We start from the raw sequence: 12,305 nt of genomic DNA, 5'->3' as shown, positions 1-12,305 counted from the left end.
CACATGTTGCCAGTAATAATTATACCTAGTATCCTACTAATCCTACTAATATTATAAATGCGAAAGTTTGTAAGGATATGTTTGTGTTTGTTGCTCTTTCACACACACAACTACATAACCGATTGCAATGAAATTTGGTACGTAGATAGCTGGAGAAGTGGAATAACACATAGGCAACTTTTATCCCGGTATTCCTACGGGATACGGACTTACGCGGGTGAAACCGCGGGCGCAGATAGTCTGTCATAGTTATCAGTTGCGGTGTGAAATATATATTTTTTTGTTTTCTTGGCCATTTCGTCGCCATGTCGCTATTAGAAATGAAGAGTTGATGTTACCTAAGATTTCATTACATACACTTGCGATAAACTAAATTGTAACTTGTTTCATTATAGAAACACTTACAAGACCGAAAACTTCTATTTTTTTAATCAAAAATGCAAGGTATATAGAAAGAAAACAAATAAAGAAAAAGTTTCTTTCTTCTTTCTTTCTTTAATACAAGTTATATCTCTCACAGAATTTAAAAAAAACCTACAATATAACTATCAATTCGACTATAGTTTGTTTCTCACAACTCTTAACTGGGTGAGCCGATTTTGATGACTTATTTCTTATTTGAAAGCTAAACAGCCTATGGTGGGGGCATATATAAATTTGGTCCAGTTCTGACAATTTGAAGATGATTGAATGTTTTATTAAAAACAATTATGTTTATTTATTAATTTGTTTGACAAACATAAGTTTTTTTTTTCTTCCTTTATGGCAATAAGTTTCAACTATTTGCCTGTGAAGTTTATAAACATAAGTTTAGACTGTGCTTATTAAATTATTATTATTAAAAAATAATAAATAATATTCACAAATAAAATTACACGAGTATTTATTATGTCGTCGTTGTATTAAGCAGCTGCCTTACGAACGGTCTTAAATCTAAGAGTTATCGCAAATATTCTTCACGCAAATAAAAAAAGTTTTATGTTAAAATCTTGTACATGAAACCTACTTAGTGTATTTATATTTTACGAGAGCTCTTAAAAGTTAAAACTCGAATCAGAGAAGTTAACTGTTTATGGATTTTATATCTGATGGAGCCAGCATTAATACACAAGTAAGACATACTTATAATATTACTAGCTGCACCCGGCAAACGCTGTTCTGCCTTACTCTTATCGTTTAGTGGTATGAAATAATAAACATAATAGTTTGAAAAAACTAAAAAACACGCTTTAACAAAAATCATATTTTGCAAATTGAAAAATGGAATAATTTTATCAAATTAGTGTATTGTCATCGGTCCTCAATAAATCTACAAAGTTTGAACGAAATCTGGCCGTTTAAAGTGGGTCAAAATCGCGCCCAAAGAAGTCGGTTACAAACAAACATACAAACAAACATACAAACAAACATACAAACAAACATACAAACAAACATACAGGTGAAGCTAATAAAAAGCGTGTAAAATAGATGTTAGCCGATTCTCAGACCTACCCAATATGCTTACCAAATTTCAGAGGAATCGGTCAAGCCTAGGCCTAGGCCAAGCCTAAGCCTAGAGGAGTATAGAGACTAACATTGTGACACGAGAATTTTATATATAAGATATATGATGGAGCGTGTTCCATAAATATCTTACTTAGAAAGATTGCCACATTTTTGTAATCAATTAGAAAATATTAACAATTATAAAACCTCAAGTATTTGTTATTAGTCGAGCTTATTAGTTCAACTACATATCTTAAGCCATTGCTGAGAAAATCGTGACAGACAGAAAACAAAATTATCCCGTGAGGATTCCGTTTTTACGTTTATTTTGACACGTCCGCTTGCAAATGATAATTTGAAGAAATATTAAGCTCTATTGGCTTAATGTTTTAATTTTGAATAATTCTACTTTAACTTGATATATTCAAGTAACTAAGACAAATTTGTTATCACCAGATAAACCGTTTTGAAGCGACAAAGAGACGAACAGACTATCAAGCTTATTGCTTATATTATATAGAAGTTGAAGAAGAAGTGAGAGATGTAATGTTTGAAATTCATCCCTGTTATCGAAATATTTAATAGGGGTGGAAAACTTTTATCGTTCTTTCATTTATAAACTTGAGAGATAAAATTAGTATTCTTGGAGTGCAGTAATTTTACAGTACAATTGGTACGAAGCCGCGAATAAAGTTTAAACTTAGGGGAATACAAGACTTTATAACCGAATTACAAGGCAGTTTATTCATTTTTATTAGACTCGCTTGTAATAACAGAAGTTTTGATACATTGTGTTTAAATTTGTAGCGTGAACTTCGTGTTTGTTTGTGTATTAGCACGTACGCTGAATCATTGTATTTTGTGAATTATTTATCTTATTTGAATGTAATTAAATCATTTGTGAAAATAAGTAATTGGCTCAGTGTTTTAACATCAAAAAATGGGGCTTGTCGGAGTGAGAACATCGAATTTTAAACACCTGCGAACCTAGCAATAATTTAGGATTATCCTATCCAGACTATCCAGACTACTTGAAATATACTTTATTCGACTAATTTGCATTGTAATACTTTAATAATGTATATCATCTTCATGTCATCATTACACGCTACATCACCATCATCACCATCCCATATATTATATTCCCACTGCAGTGACACGGGCCTCGTAGGACTCAGGTCCCAAACACGCTTGGGTAAGAAATGCCATTTCATATAAATGATACTTAACAAAGATATTGATAGCTAACAGTAATAATTCTTCAAATGTTTTGCACTCCTATCGCAGCAAGTGTCGGGTTACAGCGCGTTCCAGAAATAGCCATACTATTTCGGCGTACGTGTACGACTCGCGAACGTGGCTCACTCCGACATTTCGCTTTTATCCCACCGTTCCGGTGGACGTTACATCAATTCTAATGGTGATATCATTTCTTCATTCATCCCATAGTAACGCGAAAAGTTCGAAACATAACATACGCTCAAGAATGTTGTGATATTTACACAATATTGTATGCAATACTGTTATTTCTATAGAAGCGTCAATGTGGTGGTTTTTAGATAGTTTTGTCGTTAATTCATCAAATTTTATAAACTGCATCGTTTGATATGTTTGATGTAGACTGGGATTATGATTGACGTATTCTTGAAGATTATAATAGTGTGGATAATATACCGTGGATATTATCTTCGAATCCTAGATTATTCAATACATAGAGATGTCTTTTTTTATGTCATAGTCGGCAATGGAGCTGGTGTGTCGCCTGATGGTAAGCGATATCACCGCCCATGAAAATTTGGAGAGGTGTAAGGTCAATTACGACCTTACGCATCTGTCTACCGTCTTATGGTTCACATGTTTATAATGTCGATACCATTTCTACTTACAATCAACATTTTAAGATACTACTATTATGTAACTACTATATAATCCCTTAACCTCACAAGACTGACTCATCATATTTATTAGCTTTCACAAATTGTGAGCTAATGTCACGGCAAAGCGGTTGGATCGATAGATTTGTGCAGTGGTCTGCCAAATGGTTCTGTTTGGCTCAACTCCACGGTGGCATACAGCGTGTTACATCACTTACGTCCCTTAGATTGGGCGCCATTGTGACATTGGGTAATTATACCTACATTCATTACTATTAGTCATAGGTGCTGAACGCCAGCTCTAAAAGCATAGTTGGCTAATTCTTCATTATTTAAATGCATTTGTTTCAACTGTAACGTGAAACCAAACTCAAGTATACAGCTAGATACAGAAAGCACCTTTTTTATATCACAGATTATATTGTCTAGTTTTGCATAGGTTCTATTATTGACTTATATCTATCGATCCAACTATTTTAATTATAGAGTTTCTTCTAAAACATCCGTTATTGGATGGCTGAAGAATAACAAAAAAAATTTCAACCTTATTAGCCACCAATCTTAACTAAAATACATTAGCCATTGAAGACATCTTAAAATATTTGAACGAAACAGCGAATGTTAGTGTCAACTTCGAAATTATATTAAGACTTTTTAACGGATAAGATCCGTTAAAAAGTCTTTTAAAACCCGATTTATTCATTATATTATTAACCTGACGTTTCGTGTTCGAATACTCGCGTAAAGTCAAACACAAGAAAATACTAAAATAGCTGTATTTCAGCTCAGATCGAATGAAACTAATTCCTAAACCACTAAAGTTTCCACTACAAAAAGGCACTACTCTCAAAAGACTGAAAGCCTACAGATATCCTATAAGCCATAATCCGCCGTGCTATGTATTCGAAACGCCGAAAACTCATTAATCGGATTCAATAACCCAGTAGCGCCATCTATAAATTTCGGCGTGAGCAATTACTCGCCGGCGCTGGACAAAAAGCCATGTTATTTATTGCGATGATACGATCCCAATCTCTTTTTTGTAACTCTAGTGGGCTGTAAATTCTGTTGCGCTCATAGTTCCAACAGTTGTAGCAATAAAACGCTGATAAAACTGATCGATTTGCTTCACTTTTTGTACCGGTTATCTCTTGATTAATCCTACTTTCTATTAATATTTTAATAGGTTCTATCCACACAAACTGTTGTGTGTATAGATTGTTTTAGTGTATGTAGTTGAATGTAGTTAACTGATTTCTTTATTTGTAAGACAGGTCATGGCTTATAAATCCTACTTCCTACTAATATTTCAGTTTATAAGGATGTGTGTATGTTTGTTACTCTTTCACGCAAACACTACAGAACCCATTGCAATGAAATTTGGTACGTAGTAAGCTGGACAACAGGAATAACATATAGGCCACTTTTTATCCCGATATTCCTAAGGGATACGAACTTACGCGGATGAAACCGCGGGGCGCAGCTAGTAACAAATATAGACTTTTTGCATTATTACATAGCGACGAGAAAGATAGCTAACCTAACCTGTAATGAGTACATCATTATTGTTTTTGAGAAAGAAAGTTACTCTGACTTCCTATGAAGGGTTAGAATTACTCTTCTGGCTTAGTAACTTATTACGTGAAGGATTAAGAATGAATTAAACTGGCTTATGAAACCTAATCAACTTAGCAGGTAATGGAATTATGATGCTTATGATAACAGTTCATTCAACATATATTTATTCAAGTAGACTTCTTATAGAAGCACTTTTTTTATCCTTTGTTTACCACCAGTTACACAGTTAGTACACGGAAGAGCCGGTCTGTCAAAAGATCACTTATTAAATACAATTTTTATTTTATATAATAAATGCGAAAGTGTGGTTGTTCTTTTGCCAGTCTTTCACGTTAGATCGGAGAGAATATATGATTCAACTTTTGTGTGCGGAGATAGTCAGGAGGCTTGAAAGTGATAGGCTACTATTTACCGCAGTGAAATATCTCATTGCCGTAGGAATTTTTAAAAGTTAAAAGGTTACTGACTACCTGCCATCACGGGCTAAAACATGATAAACATAATTATAAAATGGTCGAACAATCGTACATAAATAAAACAAAAAGTTATTAAATTATATGCCCCGGGAAAACACAGAAAGTATGATCTACAATTGATTCTGCGAATATCTTTGCCTTTTTCTTCTGCATAAAGGCGTTCTTAATCGTAAACTTTCAAAAATTACATAAAGTCATTGAAAAACAGTTGCATAAATTGAATGCAGCAAATCTGCCCACAAAAACATTATTAAATAAACACTATTTTCACACGTCTTTCAAAACTTATGGCGTCATTATAAATTCAAAATGGCGGAGTCGTGGATAACAAGCAAACAGCCCATTAAACACGCGAATAGCGGATGCCGGTGCGCAGCGTCACAACAAACTATTATTGAAACAGCTTTACAGCTTTTACGTCAGTCGCATCCTTCGAAACTTGCTCATTATAGTATAGAAACATCCTGACTACAGAAATCTGTAGGCAGTTATAAGAATTCAGTAATAGCACAGATTAAATCTTAAATTATAGAAATTACGTGTCACGCTGTTTGCTCGCGATGAACTCCCAAACTTCTCAATTATTTTTTGTAGTGTATTGTTTTTTTATAGTGAATAAAATTTATTATCTGGGGTAGCGAGGCACCATTCTAGAGTGATGCATTTTCATATCTATACAGAACTTTCTCAGGGTTCCAAAAGCCAGCCAAATGAAATTTGAAAAATAATGTAACTCTAAGAGCTCGTATACGGTTAACCTTCACTGTCAGGTGAATAACCAGATGAGATATATTTTTCAGTTTAGGTTTCATCTGTTTTTCATAAGGGTGAAGGTCCTTCTCGATCTCCTCTTCTGTTACGAAGGTTTAAATTTAAAATTTGTCGATATTTATAGACATAATAGTGACACGTTATCCATTCGCATTTCCAAGAAATATAGTGTAGTTATTTTTTATACCATGTCGAAACAGTGTCACTTCTACATGTGTCATTATTTTATTAATTCGTAATCAATTAAAAGTCTTTTGAAAATATTACTAACTAACTGCGCCCCGCGGTTTCACCCGCGTAAGTCTACGGACTTCACAGGATACGTCCTGTAAGTATCGAATAAAAATTTGCCTATATGTTATTCTAGTTGTCCAGCTGTCTACGTACCAAATTTCATTGCAATCGGTTCAGTAGTTTTTGCGTGAAAGAGCAACAAACACACACATCCTTACAAACTTTCGCATTTATAATATAAGTAGGATATAGTAGAACTAGCAGGACTAGTAGGATTGTCGCTTTATTCATTGATGATTCGCGTAGTACCCGTTTCATATACGTCGTATAAATAACGCGTATTTGAAATCGCAATGCAGTTACCATTATGCGTAACTAAATATCCGAACTCATAAATACTGACTTTCATATTTTAGTTGGATTATTTGTATGCTTCATAAAGAAGTATAACGATAAATAAAGCGGAATAAGAATGTATAAGAATCACTGCAAGTGATTATATAGTGAGTATGTACAACTTTCAAAAGAAGGAAAAAAAATTTACTTTAAATTTAATATCATGTTTATAGCTTATGAAATGTTGCGATCCAAGAACCTTGTATGACATAGGTAGTGATAGTTTAACTACGATTAAATTGATTTTTATTTCAAATTAAATATTTGTGTCAAAAATTTATTATATGTGCTTGGTAATTACATTTGAAATTGTATCAAAGAGATCTGGATTGACATGTTAGCGACGATGTGAGCCAACTCACACCGGGAAAGCTACCACACCCCTACTATATTTCTATCGGCGACTGGTAAAGCCGGAGGTTTATATCCATTTCCTCAACCTCCTCTGTCGACTCCTTTATTCCCATCGACAATTTCTTATCCCTTCTTCAGACTAAAAAGCGGGTAACGCATTTGCACAGGCGCTACCAAACACCACCAGCCAAGTTGTACGCTTTAACATAATAAAAAATAAGAAAACTATGTTACAGCCAAAGTTTATGTCTAGCGCTTATAACCAAAGTAACAATGAAATAGGTCGGTGCTGGCAAATTGCCAATATGCCTCCTACGTGCAGAGCTAGGGATGGCAGCGAGACAATATCAAAAATAGATATTAAATAAATAACATTGTTCTTTGGCTACAAATACCAGGGGAGCAAGCGCCAGTCCCCCTTGCCATCTCCGTCTAAAACCCAAAATACACCATTGCTGGCAATGAAACGTATTTAGTTAGTGTTTTATGAAACACGATTAGCATGGGTTTGTATGCCAAATCGACAAAGTACGGCATTTATGAGTTGAATGTACGGAATTCCCGGTATAAATATATGAAATACTACTACATAGCTGCGTCCCGCGGTTTCACCCGCGTTAGTCGGTATCCCGTAGGAATATCGGGATAAAAAGTTGTCTATATGTTATTCCAGCTGTCCAACTATCTACGTACCAAATTTCATTCCAATCGGTTTAGCAGTTTTTGCGTGAAAAAGTAACAATCCTTACAATCTTTCGCATTACAGTAATACAATTTGTTTATCCCTACTAATATTATAAATGCAAAAGTAACACTATCTGTCTGTTACGCTTTCACGCCTATACCACTGAACCGATTTTGATGAAATTTGATATGAAGATAGAACTGAACTCGGGAAAGGAAGGATAGAAGGGGTTGAAATAGGGGATGAACGCGATAGAAAAACGAATTCCGCACGAGTGAAGCCGCGGGCGGCAAGTTTGTAATTTATAAAATAAAGCAGGCGTCATTTCTAATAATAATATAAATTCTAGATCTTTTTTGAGAGTGAGCTTGCTTGAAGGAGCTAATCTCAGTGACTACTGGTGCAAATTTAAATATCAATCTCTTGTTGGATATTCATTTTATCAAAGAAAGGCTAACAATAAAGTAACAATAGTCTAACAATAATAAAAATTAACCAGTCCAATAACCATTCATTTTGACAGGAAATATTGTTAGAAAATTAGGAAAAATATTCCTTCGAAAGCAGATTAATTTGCCTTTATATAGCATAGTATACGAGTAGCTAGATTGTAATAAACGATGCTATCATTACATTCTGCATTAAAATTAAAATATAGATCAATAAAATTAATTATAATTTTAATTGACAACCCTAGTGTGACCCCATTCCAGGCGCGCAGATATTTGGATTAAATGTATTAATGTCTGATTAACTGAAAGATCACCTCTAGACGACACGTTTTGATTGCATAAAGTTGTTCAAAAGATGCATTATATAATTTAACGTGACACGAGTTCCGGTAGTTTACTGCTTCATATGAAATCATCGTTTGTTTGATGTGCCAATGACCGTAGTCTAAAAATTCGTCTTTTTTTAGTATTATAGTATATAGTGAAGTCCCGTGTCCCCTAGTGGGGTATAGGGCAGATGATGTACATCTGTTTCACTGATCGATTTTCTTTACGGACCAGTAGGTGATCAGCCTTCTGTGTCCTGCCAGACCGAGACATTTTTTTTTGTGCGTCCCCACCGGGACTTGAACCCAGGACCCCTCGGTTCTACGCTCACACGTTAACCACTGTACGCGGTCGGTTTTTTTAGTATTATACTATATTATATTGCTTGAAATAGTAGATCGGATAAGCAATAAAAATCTTAATATTTTTGTTCGTCATAATGTCAATGCTATGATTTATAGCGGAATGTGAACACACAATAATTTATTACAATATATGCCGTCGCTAATTTCACTAAGTCAAGCAGAAGTAAGTCCTTGTAAAAATTACCATCCTCATATTAATAGAAGTCCGTTCAGAAGCTCGGATTTTCAACTATCACTGCAAAATTTAACAGATCCAACGGTTTAGCCGTAAAAAAAATGTCTGAAACATGTCACGCTTGTCTACGTCCGGTTTATAGTGGAATAGAATCAACAATGTATAAATAATCATACCTGCGTGTTCCGAGTGAAGCCATACCCCAAGAACCTCTCATCATGAGGTGGAACAGTGTCTGGAGCGACGTAGAACGGCTCATACAGGAGCTCGAAGTTGGTGACGTTGTGGCTAATGTGGGTCTCCAAGCTTTCGTTGCCGCCTGTTGATTCCCATCTACAACGTCATATTCAATGAAGTCATTATGAAAAATAACAACATCCTAATAGCGGCAATTTTTTCATTTCCGATTTTATTTACAGTATAAATAAAAACCATAGTCGAATATCACGCATTTTAGCTATTAATGACATATAATATTCTTTAATTTTGAAATAGGGCGGAACTCTTACATTCTATAAAAATATATAAAAGCCCCAAGAAAGGTACGCCATTACAATAATGTATCTAATATTTATAGATGATGCCCACATGATCGAAACCCAAGGGTTCACCTCGTCACCGTTAAAATCCGTTAAAAAGTTTTTAATTTCTCCTCTACATTTTTTGTGATTTCGCAGAACTTTCGACAAAATCAACCGATTTCGAATATTCTTTTTTATTAAAGCTTGTGCCTTCCATGTGGTCCCATTTGAATGGTCTATTTCTGACAATTGAAAGCGTTGAAGTTAAAAATAATTATTCCTAACACTAAATTTTGTTTACATTATTAACTAACCTTGTAAAATTGGAAGCATACTGATTATAAATGAACACTTTTCTATGGAACGGTATTGCCAATTTGCTCTTCGACAGCCGCAGCAGTTCCTTCTTATTGGGAGGAAATGTAGCGACTCGTTTGTCCAGCTCATACGTCGGCACCACATACGCACATAGCGGACACTTAGGAGTATTCAACAAAAACTTATCTAAGTCCTCGGCCATTCCTTTCGATGGCACTATGTCAATATCGACCAAAAATGTGTAGGCTGTGTGACAATTCTTTCTAGCGAGATTTCTCAAATGATTCTGAGGATACGGATGCCTCGATCTCCAAGCAACAGTGTCTGCCCGTCTTTCGCCCGCCGGTAAAGGCTGCGCGTCGCAGTTTTTAGCCCATACCGGTAACGTTCCCTGAACACCGGGCTTGACGATCGGCATAGCGGCGTGCATCGCTATCCTCGAATACAATTCGGGCTTGCACCTGAACAGCCACATTGCAAAAGCACGCAAAAGCCTCAATTCGTCTCCAGCTACAAAAATTGCTACAGATATCGGTCCTGACCAGTGCGCAGCGATCCTTAATAGCTCATGCAATCTTTCGATGGAACTCTGCGTGGCTAAACAGACTTGACGATTGGCTGAAGCTTCGACGTACATGTCGCCGACTGCAACATAATCGAAAAGTTTGAATGATCGCGACCCGTCCCATCTCCCAAGGTTCAAATCTATACGAGATATAGGGTCATCGTCAATTGCCGGGTTTTGGGCCGTTTCGAGGCACGGCTCGCAAGTCGTCTCAACTACTGCTGCCGGTGGTAGAGTGCTAAGTATAGGGCAAGACACTGGGTAGAGAAGCAAAATATTAGCAGCTGCATTGTAAATAATGAAGGAGATCGCTGCTAATGAGGCGAGACTCCACTGCACCCGCCGTCGCAACTGAAATTACAATAAATTAAATTGATTCAATTTGAAATATAGCACAATGATTTGTTCGTTAGTATTTATGCCTTTTTTAAAGTGGTTGTTGAAATTATTTCCTTCTTCCTTATAAAAAAAAACACTTTTTTATATTCATTGCTAATGAGTCTACATTTTAATTTATAGTCTCTCTAAAAGGCAAACAATAATATATCCATGGTCTTTTAAATACTTATTCCAAATTTAAATATAAATAAATTAGGTATAGGCAATAGGTCATGATATTTTATATGAATTTCGATCTGGCTTTCAACATTCAACAGGCAGTTTTGCAAGTACTTACATTTCTGTCCCTTCTCAACTTTGACATTGTTCTATGATATACGTTAAAACACATTTTTCTAGTTTACATCACCGTACGATCTTTTAATGTATTCGTGAGTTCTGTAAACATACATACATACGATATAATAATAAAGTTTTTATCTGATTGGAATAAAAATAATAAATATAACACCTCGATGGATTGAATCCATCGCGTCGATGCGATTCGTAATAAAACGGACTCAAGTGCAATTAAAATGCACTTAAATATTTTATATGAACAATTTCATACCTACAGGTACTTTAGAAAACCAATTATTTCTATGATATTATAATGTACAATTTACTAGTATTATTTTAACATTTAAAAAACAGATTCATTATTTACCTTTTATCCTTTCTTGATTTTCAATCTACGTATAAATAAATTCATATTTCATTATTAGTCGTTTAACTGCACAGTAGGTGTTTTAAACTTTAAGAATTACGTGTAACTCTCCTGTATCATTATTGAAATAATCTATCCATTGCAAGCATTTTAATAAACATTATTTTGCACAGTTCAGTATTGTTTTCTATGTTAGATAGGTACACAGCTGGGCTGGATATTCTCATAAGCGCATGTGCTAAAATTGGACCTGCGTAGTATGTAGGTAAATATCTACTCCTAGTATGAATATTTATTAATCAGCATCTTATTAATGATTGATTATCTTTTAGGAGAATATTTAGTGACCACATTTATAACAATTTAAATTGTTATTAATTCCGTTTTTAGATAATTTGAGAGAGTGAAAGCGGTGCCTGCTAAAAAAACATTCTATTCATCTAATAGAATCATGCTTCATGCTGGCTTAATTTTTTTTTTTATTTTTGTTAAATCCTATGACTTCAATAAACTTTTAATAGAAGTACCTATTCAAATTTAGAATCACTTATATAAATAAAAAAATTAATAATAAGTCTGTACCGAGTCACCCACTGAACAGTCCTGTGAAAAAAAAGCGCGGGAAACTTGAACGAGGCGGGAGCGTGTTTTTAAATTTAATTACTTATTTCAAGATATTTAATA

The 12,305-nt window shown here is 34.7% G+C and overlaps 1 protein-coding gene across 1 annotated transcript in view; it reads right to left on the bottom strand.

The window, feature by feature from the left end:
* Window positions 1–11,871, bottom strand: part of LOC119833639 (beta-1,4-glucuronyltransferase 1-like) — a 27,399-nt gene extending 15,528 nt beyond the window's left edge. The window contains exons 1-4 of the mRNA XM_038357736.1: window positions 11,622–11,871; window positions 11,253–11,353; window positions 10,008–10,927; window positions 9,349–9,505 (exon numbers count right to left, since the gene is read on the bottom strand). Of these exons, the coding sequence (XP_038213664.1) occupies window positions 9,349–9,505; window positions 10,008–10,927; window positions 11,253–11,306 (1,131 nt within the window). The 5' untranslated portion in view covers window positions 11,307–11,353; window positions 11,622–11,871. The remainder of the gene's footprint in view (window positions 1–9,348; window positions 9,506–10,007; window positions 10,928–11,252; window positions 11,354–11,621) is intronic.
* Between the last annotated feature and the right edge of the window lie 434 nt (window positions 11,872–12,305).

This window comes from Zerene cesonia, chromosome 17, assembly GCF_012273895.1.
Source record: "Zerene cesonia ecotype Mississippi chromosome 17, Zerene_cesonia_1.1, whole genome shotgun sequence".
Classification (NCBI taxonomy): Eukaryota; Metazoa; Arthropoda; class Insecta; order Lepidoptera; family Pieridae; genus Zerene; species Zerene cesonia.
The sequence above is the reverse complement of the archived record's forward strand: the minus strand, read 5'-3'. Positions and strand labels throughout refer to the sequence as shown.